This window comes from Conger conger, chromosome 10, assembly GCF_963514075.1.
Source record: "Conger conger chromosome 10, fConCon1.1, whole genome shotgun sequence".
Taxonomy (NCBI): domain Eukaryota; kingdom Metazoa; phylum Chordata; class Actinopteri; order Anguilliformes; family Congridae; genus Conger; species Conger conger.
Genome location: NC_083769.1, coordinates 51453367 through 51470866, shown reverse-complemented (window position 1 = coordinate 51470866; position 17500 = coordinate 51453367). Strand labels below are relative to the sequence as shown.

Here is a 17500-nt window from a genome sequence, read left to right as displayed (position 1 = left end):
ACATACACAGTACCGCACACACACACAGTATCACACACACACACACACACACACACACACACCCACAGTACCGCACACACACATACACAGTACCGCACACACACACAGTATCACATACACACACACACACACCCACAGTACCGCACACACACATACACAGTACCGCACACACACACAGTATCACACACACACACACACAGGACCGCACACACACATACACAGTAGCACACACACACACAGTATCACACACACACACACACACACACACACACAGGACCGCACACACACATACACAGTAGCACACACACACACACACAGTATCACACACACACACACACACACACACACACACACACACACACACACACCTGACATACATCCTTAGCAGTGTTGCCCTTGCAGTGTAAGCCCCTTACAGGGCTCCTTCTGCAGGACGGCAGACAGGGGGGCACTCTTACCTCTCCTGCAGGACGGGAGACAGGCAGTGGGCCGGGGGCGCTGGCAGAGACAAGAGCAGAAGAGCAGGAAGCAGAAGGCAGCGCGTGAGCTGTGCCATCGAGGTGATCAGTGCAACTGCCACACACCACTCTGACTCACTCTGCAGCAGAGCCCCACGCCGCCAGACTGACAACCCCCGCAGCCAATCAGCATACAGAGAGGGGAAGGTTGCCGTCACTTTCCCTCCCTCTCTCTCCCTCTCTCCCTCTCACTCCACCTCTCTGTCTCCCCCCACACCCCACGCACACATTTACACAAAAGCACACAGATATGCGCGGACACACACACACACACACAGCTCGGCTCAGCTGAAAGGTCTGTGTGTGAGTCTGCGCAGGTAACCCTGAGACAAGCTCAAGGGCAGTGTTTTCCACCCCCAGGGAATCTCTTTTCCCTTCCATACATAACCACACAGCCCCCTCTCTCCTCTCTCTCTCCCTCTCTCCTTCCCTCCCCCTCTCTTCCCCTCCCTCCCTCCCTCCCTCTCTCTGCACCTGCTCTCACGCTGGGCTGCAGATGAATGGATGTGTGATTCTGCTGAGCGCCAGACTGAGAGAGAGATCACAGAAATCCTCTCAGACTGGAACACTGCATATTATATTCACTATTATATTCATCAATCCCAGTTCATGAAATGTATAATGCATGCTATCTGAATTAAACTTCGCACATGAAATACAGTAAACATGTGAGGTTTCAAGGATTACATCATATTATATATGATGTCTGAGAGTTTGTGCAGACATCAATGCCATGAAATCCAAAACGTCCAATCACAGCAAGAGCAGTATTAGAGAGAAAAATGGCATACAGAAAAACACACAACACAGCAACTGCTGGTTTCATTTCTAAAACTGCATCTTCAGCATATAGAATTATAAAAATATAATGATAATGATAAATTTTGTCATGATACAGAGCACACAGGCCACATGGCTTCCAAGACTTCCTATAATCAAGAATATACTGAAAGCCTTCTGATACCTGCACAGTGATTGAACATATCTGACTAATCAGAAATCATGTTAAGCCATCTGTCCCAAATATTATGGCACCCTGACATGGGAGTTCCATGCCCTTTTTTCCTTGTTTCCCTATTTTCTGTGGTTTCCGTGTTTGCTGTGCTTTCTGTATGTTTTGTGTGTGTTTTCTGCGTTCACACTCCAGCACTTGTTTTCTCTCTCTCCCCATAATGTGCCCCCCCCCCCCCCCCACACCATATATGTATTTCCTCTCTGTCAATCGTCTCACCTGCTTCTCGTTGTCTCTTCGTTTGTGTGGCATATAACATTACATTACATTAATGGCATTTGGCAGACACTCTTATCCAGAGCGATGTACAACAAAGTGCATACCCATAACCAGGGATAAGTTCGCTGAAAGACCCTAGAGGGAAGTACAATCTCAACTGCTACCTGCACAACAAAGATAAGGACCAGGGCCAATTTGATCATCAATTTTTTTTTAAAGTCATAATACCACAACACGCAACTGTATGAACTAACTGCTGACCTAGTCAAACACTGCTTATATAAGCCTGCCTGCTAGCCTCTGATCCCCTGTTCTGTCTACCTGCCTGTTCATTTACCTGCGTGTTTGTCTACCTGCCTGTTCATTTACCTGCGTGTTAATTTACCTGCCCGTTTGTTTACCTGCCTGTTCTGTCTACCTGCCTGTTCATTTACCTGCGTGTTTGTCTACCTGCCTGTTCATTTACCTGCCTGTTCATTTACCTGCCTGTTCATTTACCTGCCTGTTCTGTCTACCTGCCTGTTCATTTACCTGCGTGTTCATTTACCTGCCTGTTCGTTTACCTGCCTGTTCATTTACCTGCGTGTTTGCTTACCTGCCTGTTTGTTTACCTGCCTGTTTGTTTACCTGCGTGTTCATTTACCTGCGTGTTTGTTTACCTGCCTGTTTGTTTACCTGCCTGTTTGTTTTTACTCTGGGTTCCTGGCCTGCCCATGTGTTCTGACCCCCCAGCTCGGCCTCCGCCTGTTTGATGGCTGCTGACCTATTGCCTGGACTTCACAAGGAACTCTGGCTATTCCTGCATTGCCCAGCTCTGCCGTTGTCACCCTGTTTCTGTGGACCTGCATTAAAGCCTGCTGTTTTCACTTCATTCTTGTCTGCTTTTGGTTCTTCTGTCCGCGACCTTAACAAAAGGGCTGTAGTTACTAGACATCACGCGGTGTGGATGTATATGCCCTCAAATGAAAGCTGACAGTCTATACTGTAACCTCATATTAATTATTTCATCTCCAATGTGCTGGAGTACAATGCATAACGCCCCAGTCCATGTGAGGCAAATATGTCTACTTTCAAGAGCGGGGGCATGTTCTGAAAATGTTTTGCTACGGTTTCTGTGTTGAACGATGTATTTTCTCCCAACAGTGTGCAACGTTTTGCAACAGGTTTTGAGGTATGTTCGCTGCCGTTTGGCGGGGGGTGTCGGGGGTGTATCAATAATGACGTAGGGGCGGCCTGTAGGGTAGGGGTTAAGGTAAAGGACTGGGATATGCAAGGTCGGTATGAGGTTGAGGAATGGCGGAGAGCCAGGCGCGACTAAGGGTAATCCCTAGTAAGCGGGCACGCGAACGTGTCCGCCACAAAACCCCGGGAGGTCGAGGACACGAAAACAGCTCGGAGACAGCTCCGATCAAATAAAGAAAATAGCCCCAAAAAACGGCTAATGAAAATAACCCTTAAAAACCAGGGCGAATAACACAACCAAAAAGAGGGCTAAAAGGCGAGCCCTGAAACCCCGGACCGGGGATCCCCAAAATAAAAATACAACCTAGTAAAAAAGACTAGGTAAACAAAATAAACAACCGTGAGTCGCAGCTCCGGAAAACGCACAAACCAAAATACATACCGGGGACAACGTCCCTCACCCAGACTCACACGAGCCGAAAACAAAAGAGAAAAGAAAACTAAAGAACCTACAGGAAGGTGTTCGCAGTGTACACACACACACAACAAGCAGAACACCTTCCTTACCTTTTTTTCGTTTTGTTTTTTCTTTTAAATTCGAAACCCAGAACCAGCACAATACCTGACTCATTTAACCGTGAGTCTACCGTGTGCTTACCAGCTTGGTGGCAGAGCGAACAGTGACACCAAAGCATCGACCGATGGTCAAAGAGGGCTTTAAATACCTTCTGGAGGTAGCCACCCCGTTGGCACTAATGAGCACCAGGTGAAAATAATAAACCCCTGGTGGCCACAACCGGTACTACCTCCCAACCCTGACAGTCGGTGGTTCTAATCCCTGTGTAGCCACAATAAGAGTTGGCCTAATCAACTGTATGTCGCTCTGGATAAGAGCGTCTGCTCTCCAATAATATAATGGAGGCCTATGCTTTAAAGGCCGGAGAAAGCATTTATATAATCCAAAGCGCTGTATAATTGATGCTTCTCATTCACCCATCCATACACACACTGACACCAATGATGATTGGCTGCCATGGAAGGCACCAACCAGTTCATCAGGTGCATTTGGGGGTTAGGGAGTCTTGCTCAGGGACACTTTGACACACCCAGGGTGGGATCGAACCGGAAACCCTCTGACTGCCAGATGACAGCTCCTCCCGCCTGAGCCAATGTTGCCTTCTCAGACTGGCAAACTGTACTATGTCAGTCAGTCCGCCCACGGCTTCCAACAGGATGTTCAGCGCGCCACCGTTTCTGTTCAAATAAACGATTCGCTATGTTTTGTCGGGGATGAACGTGGCCCTGATGTAGGGAAAGAGCAAGACAAACTAGTCAAATTTATCTTGCGTGTACTGTAGTTTAAATCGTACCGAAAATGCTTTATTAAAGCATAAAAGTTTGTGGCCATATTTCTAAAAGTGTCGTTTTAAAAGAGACGTAAAAACGATTCTTATCAGTGTGTGTTGGCTCTAAAAGATCAGAGTAAATTATTTTGGGTTTATGCTGCGCGGACGGCCTCGCTACGGCACGACTGGAACGCGGAAGTTCCATACGCGTTTCTATAGCAACACTGTTGACTACCAGAAGCTGGAATGGTCCAAGACAACCGGCAAAAACTCTCAGGAAAACGGGCGATTAAAAAGAAGCTACAGATGTAAGTGTTTATAACAATGCATCTGGCTTATCACTTCACACTTAATATTATTGATTACAAGAACGAAAATTCAAATTCTTAGAATTAATCGAATCCTATATAGACTATATCAGTTAGCTGACGCCGCACATTAGCTAGCCTAATCTAACAGTTCTAACTTAAGTTAGGCAACCAGGTAATTTATAGGTTATAAGTAACTATACATACGTAACAAACTTACCTAAAGCTGAAATAGCTGGACTGGACAGTGCGCTGATTTTTAGCTAAATGTATTCAAAGTGATAATCAAAATACCAATTGCTTCACAGAACCTTAAACGAATATTTGCCCAAAACAAATGTACCTTTGAATTGTTATCATTGTTACCTAAAGTTAAAAGTTGCTTGCTAACTAACGTTAGTTTTAACTTTAATTCTAGCTCGCTATATTATTTTTATAACCTCGCTTTGCATTTTAGATGCCAACTCTCCCGGGAGTGCTCAGGTCGCCAGATAAAGATGTACTGGTGAAGCACAGCACGTTGCCGCCCATCGCGTTACCCGCTCAGTCTCTGGATCCGACTGCTGATGCGCTGGAGAGGAGCGCCGCCAGGCGGGGGAGAATGTTCCACCGGCGGAGCCGAACCCAGCTGGAACAGCTCCACACCAGAGTGTGAGCCTCCAACCAGTTTGACTTTTGAAAAACGAAGTGTGTGTGTGCGTGTGTGTGTTAAAGTCATGTGTGTTCGCATCGCGTGTGTTGGTGGACTGCACTTTGGTGTTTATTGAGCTTTCACTGAGTAGACTACACGAGTCCACAACAGTATGCACTCCGTTTGAGTTGATTTAACACTTGACATTTTACTGTGCAGACAGTTTGAAAACAGTCATGCGAAAGTTAGCCTACGCACGCTCAGTTTTTGAGAAACGTTTTCAAAAACATGGCAACTATGCTAAAGCCTACTGTATATTGTAATGTCATTCTGAGTCATTATGATTGTTTTGTAGCTAGTTAAACTGTGATCACAAATCATTTTTAAAAAAGTCAAATTTCCCGTCTCCGTATTTGGACGAACTCCGTTATCAGCAAAAGCGATATCAAGCGCTGTCATCCAATCCGGGCAGATTCCTCATCAAAAGCGCAGTCACGTCTCAAAAAGCACCTCACCGACCTCGTCATAAACGGCCTATACAGACTCAGAGATAATAAAATTATAACGGTCTTTAGTAGCTATCGTTACATTGTTATTATTATTATTTTTAGCATTCAAAATGCTTTTGCGTTTCTATAGCAACAACGCTGTTTACTATCAAAACGTGGTACTGTACCAGTCGACGCGATTTGGTTTTCCAAATTATGCAATCTGATAAAAGTGAACGCTTCAGACGTAAGTGTTGTTAACTAAATTAAGCTTGCAATTTGAGATTACGGCTACTATAATTTAAATGGGCAAACGTGTGCTAGTCTCTGGACGCTCTGGATAAGCTAAAGATAATGTAGCGTTAACAGTTCACTAAATGTGATGTAACGTTTGTGCTTGTTAAGTACAAATAGCTTGTAAACTGCCTGATCCAACAATCAAACATGAAATCTTTTTTTTTGTTATCTTATCTTAGTCTGCCCAGTTCTATTCTGGCTAGCTAAGTTTAGTTAGCTATAGCTACTTTGTTACTATGTAATCATATTTTAATAGATAAAGTTAAGTAGCTAGTTGTAGCTAATGTGCTAAACGGGAGAATTAAAATTAGGCTACACTATTCAGGATTTTTACCTTGAAACTGTTATCAAATAACCATCTAGTTAGCATCAGCATACTCTCCATCAAGGTGTATCAGCTCAGATCTCAACATGCTACAGCCCTGTTCAATCAATACTTGATGGGTCATTATAAATATGCATTAAAAATAAAACCCTTGGCTGAGAGTTTGGCGTAAAGAATCTATTCGGCAGGTGATACCATTGCATCACCTGAACATAACAGTTTCAACTTATTTTTTTCATTTTCTTAAATTAGCCACAGGCAAGTTAGCAATGTGTTCCTCCAAGTCTCCAAGTCCATGGGTCGAAATGTAGAATTTTCTGGTCTAATTCAAATGTAATACAATGTACAGTCGTGAAATTAGAAAAAACATGCATGCTTCTGAATTACGGACATAATGAGTCGTCTTGTGTCGGGATCCGTTGGATTTGAATTGAGTTAATTTGGCGCAAAAAAGGCTTTATGCTTTGTTCTTTTTTTAAACGTATCTATAACACAGAAATGGTTTTGAACACAGCCCATGTAATGCAGTGTTGTGCTTTCCCCCTCAGGGTTAATAAAGCCATGAAGACTTGTAGGCTGGAAAATGAGGCAAAGGCAAGCAGAAACCCTGCAGCTCCTGAGCCGGAATTTCCTTGCACAGTAAGGCTCTTCTTCTTATCCATATCGTCATCATCCTCATCATCATCATCATTATTATTATTATTATTATTATTATTATTATTATTATTATTATTATTTTATTATTATGACAGTGAATGACACTGTGGTACTGACTGGTTCACAAGTTTGTAAATAACCCAGGAGATAATTCTGCTGAAACTATATGAGGAAACCAGTTGAACCATTTGAGTCAGTTTTGTGGGAACCCCTCATCTTTCACAAAGTGTCACAAGATCTATTGGCCACACTGAGTCAGGACCTTTGGTTTAATGTCTCAGCTAAAGTCCCCTTCTGGGCACAATCACCATGTCTAGCAACAGCTTAGGTCCACAGGTCTTCCATTCAAGCCCATCCCTGCTTAGATTCAGCAGTTTGGCATGAGAAGAGTACAGGGTGGTATGGCTGCTTAGCTTCAGCAGTTTGGCATGAGAAGGGTGCAGGGTGGTGTGGCTGCTTAGCTTCAGCAGTGTAGGGGTGATATTAGCTCAGGCGGTAGGAGCAGTTGTCTGGCAATCACCGGTTCGATCCCCCGCCCGGGCTGTGTCAAAGTGTCCCTGAGCAAGACACCTAACCCCCAAAAATGCTCCTGACAGGCTGGTTGGTACCTTGCATGGCAGCCAAACACCGTTGGTGTGTGTGAATGGGTGAATGAGAAGCATCAATTGTACAGCGCTTTGGATAAATGCCAGCCATTTACCATTTAACATGAGAAGGGTGCAGGGTGGCTCAGTACTGATTGGTAAATTGCACATTGCTGTAGAAATGTTTACAGAACAGCACACCTGTTGTATCACAGCCTGTGATGGTGAAGGTGAGAAGCAGTTGTTCGTTCAATCCTTTAACATCACGTTTCCATGTGTTACAGATGAACAGCGAAGGGAGGAAACAGAGAGTAAGTGTCTGGTTTTTTCTGTTTGTCCATTTTATGTCACATGCTTATCGTTGAGAGCACTGTCAGAAGGCCTGGGTGGAGTTTAGTGTGACCGGCGCCTCTGCCTGCAGATGAACATGAGCTTCCTCAGGCAGTGTGTGGAGCAGAGGCCCATGGTGGCCATCCAGCCGCAGTGCCTGGACTCCATCCTCACCCGCGTCCCCCTCCACCTGCGGCAGGGCCCGGGCCAGCAGCAGCTGCTGGAGGACCTCTGCCAGGAGGTCCGGGACGATTTCCGCCGAAGTATGGTCCAACACACAGGTGTGCACCACCTCCTTCCTTCTGTTGGTCCAACACACAGGTGTGCACCACCTCCTTCCTTCTGTTGGTCCAACACACAGGTGTGCACCACCTCCTTCCTTCTGTTGGTCCAACACACAGGTGTGCACCACCTCCACCCTTCTGTAGGTCCCCCACACCACATCCACTCTTCTACAGGGTCCCACACACCACATCCACCCTTCTACAGGGTCCCACACACCACCTTGAAGTTCGTAGATGTGCTGTTTTGTGTGTGTGCGTCTGTGAACGCAGTCCTAATATGGCCATCAGGGAGCTAACCCCGGAGTGATGAGCATTGGGTCCCTGAGCTGCAGAGTAGGGTGGGTCAGCTCTTCCTGTTCTGATGGATACCTGATGTGCGCCTGGTTCTGTTTGATTCTGCAGTGAAAACCATTCTGCGTGACCCTCGAGAGGAGGAGCAGGCCTCCGCACGGGGCACTCCCTCAAGACCGTGAGTCGCCCAGCCCAAATCCGGACCGTGTTTACCAAGAGCCTGGTGGAATGCAGGCATATTAAACATGGTGTTCATGCTCCTGTGTGTGTGTGTGTGTGTGTGTGTGTGTGTGTTTCAGGGTGATGGGGGTGGGCAGGCTCTGGCACGACAGCTTCGTAAAAAACCGCAGGAGGATGGAGGAGAACCTGCACGTTCTGCAGCCGGTGATGAGAACCATCCTGGAGCTGGGTCACATGACCTTCTCCGACCTGCTGCTGGTGGACCTCTCTGGCTGCAGGTGAGCATGCTGCTCTGAGTGCTCATTGGTGGAAACATGGTGATGATGTAGGTTGTGCTTTCAGACCACCAACCACCAACCACGACTTCACTACTCCTACACCCCTGCACACAGTGCGCTGGCTGCTGCTTAAACCCAGATCCCTCCAAACTCTGTCACCACTTTAATTACCCCAGAGTCAGGTCCCAAGTTCTCACCCTTGGCTTGCTCATGGGGTCGCGGGATACACTGGGAAATGCACTGTGCTGATGAAATGAGAGTTGATGGATTGATCTTGATGTACCATGCGTGAGGGTGCATTGGACGACCTGTGGTGCTCTTTGTGTGCAGGTCCAGAGGGCCTGTGGAGTGTGAGAACCTGCGGAACAAGATGGTGGTGGAGTGTGAGAGGATGGAGGACAAGATAATGAACACCTGGTTTCCCAAAATCATCCACCTCCTCACCAGCAAGGAGCTTCAGAAAGGCATTAAAGGAGAGAAACTCAACTCCTTCTACACCTGTGCCTCCACCCTAATCTCCAACCAAGTGAGCTCACTACCCCACCCTCACCTCCACCTCACCTGGTGTGGTTAGCTCTGTGTGTGTTGGCCGGTTAGCTGTGTGCCTGTGATGATGTGGTTAGCTGTGTGTGTGATGGTGTCGTTAGCTTTGTGTGTGATGGCGTAGCTGATGGTTGGCATTTATATAGTGCCTTTATCCAAAGCGCTGTACAATTGATGCTTCTCATTCACCCATTCATACACACACTCACACACCGACGGCGTTTGGCTGCCATGCAAGTCGCCAACCAGCTCGTCAGGATCATTGTGGGGGTTAGGTGTCTTGCTCAGGGACACTTTGACACAGCCCAGGCGAGGGATCGAACCGGCAACCCTCCGACTGCCAGACGACTGCTCTTACTGCCTGAGCCATGTCGCCCCACTGATGGTGTGGTTAGCAGTGTGTGTGATGGTGTAGCTGATGATGTGGTTAGCTGTGTGTGTGTGATGATGTAGCTGATGGTGTGGTTAGCTGTGTGTGTGTGTGATGTTGTAGCTGATGGTGTGGTGACGTTGGGTGTCTCTGTAGCTCAGGGACCTGGTGACTCGCAGTGTGGAGGACTACGTCAGTCTGTTCCAGCCTGAGAGAGCTTTGCAGCTGCCCCTGTTCAGGATGGACCTGATCTTCGACAACGAGAGGATGGAGTTCTACCCCACCTTCGAGGACCTGGAGCTGGCTGTGCTGGAGATCATGACCCAGATCACCCACACCATGCAGGTGCCCAGCCTGGCCTGCGGGTGGCGCTGTCCTCAACACGCTCCCCTTATTATCGTCACTGAGATCTTTACCAGATTCCCCAGTCCGTTTTCATGCTTTACATGTTACTCGCTCCATTCGTTATCTGTGTTTCCCGAAAGGATCAGCCTTTAAAAGCCGAGCCCTGGGCGAGGCACTCAGGCCTGCAGTCATTCAGGCAGTGAGGGTCAGACTGTGCTGATGCTTCTGTACGGTCAGCCGAATGAGCCCCAGGTCCTGAGACCCTCTGGCGTGTCCCTCAGCATGTACAGACGGTGCAGTCCTGGCTGGCCGAGGGGCAGAAGACGTTTGTGGACGCTAGACTGGCAGAGCACGTCCTGTCCTGGGCAGAGTCGGCCCTCAAGGAGGCTGTGCGGCAGAACCTGGAGGGACCCCAGCAGCATCTCCTCAGCTACGGTGGGTCCCCCCGTCCCCCCAGGGGCCCTGCCCCCCCCCAACCCCCCCGTGGGAGAGCAGGCTGATCAATTTCATTTTCTGTCTTTTGAGGCCTACAGCAAATGCAAAACATTTCACTTAAAACAGTTTTTTGTGATTAATTATTCAGTATTTTCAAGCAGACTTTTACAAAAAGAAATATAAAATCATTTCCCCTAGAAGTGAGGGGGGCAGTGTATGTTGTGTTTTGAGCTGGGTGCTCTATCTGAGGCTCAGCTCAGCTCTTCCCCCTGTCCTACAGGGGAGAGCTATGATTGGCTGGTGAATGACGTGGCACAGACCCGGGTTCAGACCTTCATGGCAGAGGAGCACTCGTTCGACCAATATATGGAGGTGAGAAAGCACACAGCTCCACAGAGCTCCACGCAGCTCCACAGAGCTCCACACAGCTCCACAGAGCTCCACGCAGTGCCACAGAGCTGCACACAGTGCCACAGAGCTACATAGAGCTCCACAGAGCTACACAGAGCTGCACACAGCTCCACAGAGCTACACAGAGCTGCACACAGCTACACAGAGCTACACAGAGCTGCACACAGCTACACACAGCTACACAGAGCTGCACACAGGTACACAGCGCTCCACAGAGCTCCAAAGAGCTACACAGAGCTCCACACAGCTACACAGAGCTGCACACAGCTACACAGAGCTGCACACAGCTACACAGAGCTGCACACAGCTACACAGAGCTACACAGAGCTCCACAGAGCTACACAGAGCTGCACACAGTGCCACAGAGCTGCACAGAGCTGCACACAGCTACACAGAGCTCCACAGAGCTCCACAAAGCTGCACAGAACTACACAGAGCTCCACAGAGCTGCACAGAGCTCCACAGAGCTCCACAGGGCTACACAGAGCTGCACACAGCTACACAGAGCTACACAGAGCTGCACACAGCTACACACAGCTACACACAGCTGCACACAGGTACACAGCGCTCCACAGAGCTCCAAAGAGCTACACAGAGCTCCACACAGCTACACAGAGCTGCACACAGTGCCACAGAGCTGCACAGAGCTGCACACAGCTACACAGAGCTCCACAGAGCTCCACAAAGCTGCACAGAACTACACAGAGCTCCACAGAGCTGCACAGAGCTCCACAGAGCTCCACAGGGCTACACAGAGCTACGCAGAGCTGCATGGAACGCTGTTCAGCAGATTTAGGTAAGGGTTGTGACGTTGGAAAGGTAGCTGCTCCAAGGTGTTAAATCCCAATTACAATGTGACTTCCAGGGATTACCGAACAGTGCAGCTTTCTTTTGAATTCATACTTAAGTCTTTTATTTGGTATGTGTACCTGGGGTGAAGTACACAGTATTTTCTTCCAATCATATGGATCCTGCCAATTCTTCAGCCAGGCAGTGGAGCGGTGAAATCAGCTGATGAGTTCATGGGTGGAAGAAACCTGGGAGGACTCTTGCCCCTGGACTTTCCACCCCTGAATGCACTAAATCAGGGTGGAGATTTTATAAATGGGGTCAGCTAAGTATTCAGTCTAACTCATTAGTGTGTGCATGTGTGTATATGTGTGTGTGTGTGCATGTGTTTGTATATGTGTGTCGGCGCATGCGTGCGTGCATGTGTTTCCCAGTTGGAGGAGGAGTTCCGGATGCTGTCGAAGGAGATCATGAGCTTGCCCACAGTGGCTCACTTCCCCATGGTGAGGCTGGACTGTGAGGAGCTGAAGCAGGGATTGGCCAAGAAGGCCACGGCCTTCTCTCACATCCTGCTGGAGGAGTTGGTGACCAGGCACCGGCAGGACAACCTGAAGTGAGTTCAAGCTATGCTAAACCTGCTATGCTACACCTGCAGTGCTAAACCTGCTGTGCTAAACCTGCTGTGCTAAACCTGCTATGCTAAACCTGCTGTGCTAAACCTGCTGTGCTAAACCTGCTATGCTAAACCTGCTGTGCTAAACCTGCTGTGCTAAACCTGCTTTGCTAAACCTGCTATGTTAAACCTGCTATGCTAAACCTGCTGTGCTAAACCTGCTATGCTAAACCTGCTATGTTAAACCTGCTATGCTAAACCTGCTGTGCTAAACCTGCTATGCTAAACCTGCTATGCTAAACCTGCTGTGCTAAACCTGCTATGCTAAACCTGCTATGCTAAACCTGCTGTGCTAAACCTGCTATGTTAAACCTGCTGTGCTAAACCTGCTATGCTAAACCTGCTGTGCTAAACCTGCTATGCTAAACCTGCTATGCTAAACCTGCTATGCTGTGCAGGCTATGCTACATGGCTATTCTACACCTGGTGTGTTTGTCAGTCAGGAGAACACCCTTTACTCTGTTTGCAGGTTGTGTAGAGAATTTGAGGTTATGCGGAATAAGGTGATGAGGGTTCCAGAGACGACCGAGGAGATGACTGCCCTGGCAGCGTTCATTAGCCAGTCCCGGACCAAGGGCATGGAGGAGCTCCACGTCAAAATAACGGTGAGGGACACCTTCAGTCACAGCTAGGCCTGTGTGTGTGCGATACACAGGTGTGTATCTGTTATATGTGTGTGTGTATGTGTGTGTGATGCTCAGGTGTGTGTCTGTTGTATGTGTGTGTGTGTGTGTGTGTGAGTGTGTGTGTATGTGTATGCGTGTGTGTGTGTGTGCTTGTGTGTGTGCATGTGCGTGTGTGTGCGTGTTTGTGTATTTGTGTGTGCGTGTGTGTATGTGTGTGTATGTGTGTGTGTGTGTGTGTGTGTGAGTGTGTGTGTATGTGTATGCGTGTGTGTGTGTGCGTGTGTGTGCGCGTGCGTGTATGTGTGTGTGCGTGTGTGTGTTTGTGTATTTGTGTGTGCGTGTGTGTCTGTTGTGTGTGTGTGAGTGTGTGTGTGTGCGTGCATGTATGTGTGTGTGTGTGTGTGTGTGTGTGTGTGTGAGAGTTTCTGTGTGTGTGTGTGTGTGTATGATGACTAATGTTTTGCCCTTGCCTTTGCTAGGAGACATGCCGTAGACTAAACATCCTGCTGGATCTGTTCATATTTGAACCCGAGGATCTGGACTTAAACTCCTCTGTGCTCCTCTGGCCCCGGAACATGCTGCCTGTCTTTGACCTTGGAGATGAGGTGTGAACACACACTGCGCCCAGTCCTGCCCCTGCCAGGACCCACTGTGTGTGTGAGGGGTAAAGGAGAGTGTGTGTATGTGTATGTGTGTGTGGGGTAAAGGAGAGTGTGTGTGTATGTGTGTGTGTGTGTGTGGGGTAAAAGAGAGTGTGTGTATGTGTATGTGTGTGTGGGGTAAAGGAGAGTGTGTGTATGTGTGTGTGTGTGTGTGTGTGTGTGTGTGGGGTAAAAGAGAGTGTGTGTATGTGTGTGTTGGGTAAAGGAGAGTGTGTGTATGTGTATGTGTGTGTGGGGTAAAGGAGAGTGTGTGTATGTGTGTGTGGGGTAAAAGAGAGTGTGTGTATGTGTATGTGTGTGTTGGGTAAAGCAGAGTGTGTGTATGTGTGTGTGGGGTGAGGGTGAGTGTGGTTGTGGTGTGTTGGGTAAAGGTAGGTGTGGTTGTGGTGTGTTGGGTAAAGGTAGGTGTGGTTGTGGTGTGTTGGGTAAAGGTAGGTGTGGTTGTGGTGTGTTGGGTAAAGGAGAGTGTGTGTATGTGTGTGTGGGGTGAGGGTGAGTGTGGTTGTGGTGTGTTGGGTAAAGGTAGGTGTGGTTGTGGTGTGTTGGGTAAAGGTAGGTGTGGTTGTGGTGTGTTGGGTAAAGGTAGGTGTGGTTGTGGTGTGTTGGGTAAAGGAGAGTGTGTGTATGTGTGTGTGGGGTGAGGGTGAGTGTGGTTGTGGTGTGTTGGGTAAAGGTAGGTGTGGTTGTGGTGTGTTGGGTAAAGGTAGGTGTGGTTGTGGTGTGTTGGGTAAAGGTAGGTGTGGTTGTGGTGTGTATAGCATGGTGCTGTGGTGCCCCCTGCAGGTCTTGTTGAGTGCGAAGCGGAAAGGGGAGGAGGAGCTCCTGGCTCGCAGGGAGAGGCTGGTCCTGGAGCTGGAGAAGCTGGGGAGCAGACTGGAGGAGTTCACAGAGTGCTGTGAGCTGGAGATGATGCCGCAGGTACCTCATACTCTACCACACACAGCATGCACACTACACTCATACTCACACACACACACACACACAGTATGTACACTACACTCATACTCACACACACACAGCAATTACACTACACTCATACTCACACACTCACACACACAGCGTGCACACTACACTCATACTCACACACTCACACACACAGCGTGCACACTACACTCATACTCACACAGACACAGCGTTTACACTACACTCGTACTCACACACACACACAGCATTTACACTACACTCATACTCACACACTCACACACACAGCGTGCACACTACACTCATACTCACACAGACACAGCGTTTACACTACACTCATACTCATACTCACACACACACACACACACACACACAGCGTGTACACTACACTTACACACACACACAGCGTGTACACTACACTCACACACACACACACACACACACACACACACACAGCGTGTACACTACACACACACACAGCGTGTACGCTACACTCATACACACACACACACACACACACACACACACAGCGTGTACGCTACACTCATACACATAACGTGTACACACACATGCACACAGCGTGTACAATACATTCACACACACACACACACACACACACACACACACACACACACACACACACACACACACACACACACACACACACACATTATTACATTATTGGCATTTGGCAGAAGCTCTTATCCAGAGCGACGTACAGTTGATTAGACTAAGCAGGAGACAATCCTCCCCTGGAGCAATGCAGGGTTAAGGGCCTTGCTCAAGGGCCCAACGGCTGTGCGGATCTTATTGTGGCTACACCGGGATTAGAACCACCGACCTTGTGTGTCCCAGTCGTTTACCTTAACCACTATGCTACAGGCCGCCCACACACACACACACACACACACACACACACACACACACACACACACACACACACACACACACACACACACACACACACACACACACACACACACAGCGTGTACACTACACTCATACACACAACGTGTACACATATACACACACACAGCGTGTACACTACACTCATACACATAGCATGTGCACACAATACACACTACAGTCATACACATAGTCTGTCCACACATCATGAGAGCAGGGCGTGTGCAGGGTGTGTGCAGTCAGAGCAGGGCGTGTGCAGTCAGAGCAGGGTGTGTGCAGGGCGTGTGCATTAAGTGCAGGGTGTGTGCAGTAAGAGCAGGGCGTGTGCAGGGCGTGTGCATTAAGTGCAGGGTGTGTGCAGGGCGTGTGCAGTAAGTGCAGGGTGTGTGCAGTAAGAGCAGGGCGTGTGCAGAGCATATGCAGTAAGAGCAGGGTGTGTGCAGTCAGAGCAGGGCGTGTGCAGGGCGTGTGCAGTAAGAGCAGGGTGTGTGCAGGGCGTGTGCAGTAAGAGCAGGGTGTGTGCAGTAAGAGCAGGGCGTGTGCAGTCAGAGCAGGGCGTGTGAAGTAAGAGCAGGGACTGTGCAGTAAGGGCAGGACAGGTGCAGGGCGTGTGCAGTAAGATTAGGGCGTGTGCAGTCAGAGCAGGGCGTGTGAAGTAAGAGCAGGGACTGTGCAGTAAGGGCAGGACAGGTGCAGGGCGTGTGCAGTCAGAGCAGGGTGTGTGCAGGGCGTGTGCAGTAACAGTAGGGTGTGTGCAGTAAGAGCAGGGCAGGTGCAGTCAGAGCAGGGCGGGTGCAGTAAGAGCAGGGCATGTGCAGTCAGAGCAGGGCGGGTGTAAAGCTCTGTGCTGGCTGCAGTATGTGGCAGATGTGAAAGGAGTGCAGAAGCGGCTCCAGGAGGCAGAGGAGTCCATCGCCTTCATCAACAAGGAGGAGAAGCTGTACGAGTGGGACCTGACCTCCTACCCCACCCTGCACACCATCAAGGACAGCATGGAGCCCTACCACAAGCTGTTCGGGCTCATCTTCAGATGGCAGAAAACAGAGAAGAGGTGAGTGAGGGACAGGGGCCAGGTGCATTGCCAGCAATTATTACATTACATTACATTAATGGCATTTGGCAGACGCCCTTATCTGGAGCGACATACAGTTGATTAGGCTAAGCAGGAGACAATCCTCCCCTGGAGCAATGCAGGGTTAAGGGCCTTGCTCAAGGGCCCAACGGCTGTGCGGATCTTATTGCGGCTACGCCGGGGATCGAACCACCGACCTTGTGGGTCCCAGTCTTGTACCTGAACCACTGCGCTACAGGCCGCCCGTTGTTATGTAGCTTGTGTAGCCTCAGCTGTCCCTGGCTGCAGGTGGATGGACGGGTCGTTCCAGGACCTGAACGGGGAGAGCATGGAGGGGGAGGTGGACGAGTTCTTCAGGGACGTGTATAAGATGGAGAAGTTATTCAGGCAGAAGCAGAAGAAGGCGGATCAGGAGGCCCGCCGGCCCCCGGGGGCGGGGCAGGACAACCCCTCTGTGCTGATGTGCTCCCGGGTCATGGAGCAGATCAAAGACTTCAAGGTGCCACGCAGTCACCAAACCACAGCATGCTCACTGTGTGCTTATGCCTGCATACTGCATACTGTACTTACTGCATACTTACTGTCTGCGTATGCCTGCATACTGCATACTGTACTTACTGCATACTTACTGTCTGCGTATGCCTGCATACTGCATACTGTACTTACTGCATGCTCACTGTGTGCTTATGCCTGCATACTGCATACTGTACTTACTGCATACTTACTGTGTGCTTATGCCTGCATACTGCATACTGTACTTACTGCGTACTTACTGTGTACTTAATGCATGCGCACAGCATGCATACTGCAAACTGAC

The 17500-nt window shown here is 49.0% G+C and overlaps 2 protein-coding genes across 2 annotated transcripts in view; one reads left to right on the top strand and one right to left on the bottom strand.

Moving 5' to 3' along the window:
• Positions 1-576, bottom strand: part of atp6ap1lb (ATPase H+ transporting accessory protein 1 like b) — a 16060-nt gene extending 15484 nt beyond the window's left edge. The window contains exon 1 of the mRNA XM_061256522.1: positions 459-576. Coding sequence (XP_061112506.1) covers positions 459-556 — 98 coding nt within the window. The 5' untranslated portion in view covers positions 557-576. The remainder of the gene's footprint in view (positions 1-458) is intronic.
• A 2466-nt stretch (positions 577-3042) lies between these two features.
• The window catches only part of dnah12 (dynein, axonemal, heavy chain 12), a 69869-nt gene continuing 55411 nt past the window's right edge, over positions 3043-17500 (top strand). The window contains exons 1-17 of the mRNA XM_061259174.1: positions 3043-3069; positions 5043-5236; positions 6875-6965; positions 7852-7878; positions 7989-8178; positions 8584-8650; positions 8772-8930; positions 9261-9456; positions 10000-10188; positions 10470-10623; positions 10904-10995; positions 12258-12436; positions 12966-13101; positions 13602-13727; positions 14568-14702; positions 16469-16662; positions 16972-17182. Coding sequence (XP_061115158.1) covers positions 3043-3069; positions 5043-5236; positions 6875-6965; positions 7852-7878; positions 7989-8178; positions 8584-8650; positions 8772-8930; positions 9261-9456; positions 10000-10188; positions 10470-10623; positions 10904-10995; positions 12258-12436; positions 12966-13101; positions 13602-13727; positions 14568-14702; positions 16469-16662; positions 16972-17182 — 2367 coding nt within the window. The remainder of the gene's footprint in view (positions 3070-5042; positions 5237-6874; positions 6966-7851; positions 7879-7988; positions 8179-8583; positions 8651-8771; positions 8931-9260; positions 9457-9999; positions 10189-10469; positions 10624-10903; positions 10996-12257; positions 12437-12965; positions 13102-13601; positions 13728-14567; positions 14703-16468; positions 16663-16971; positions 17183-17500) is intronic.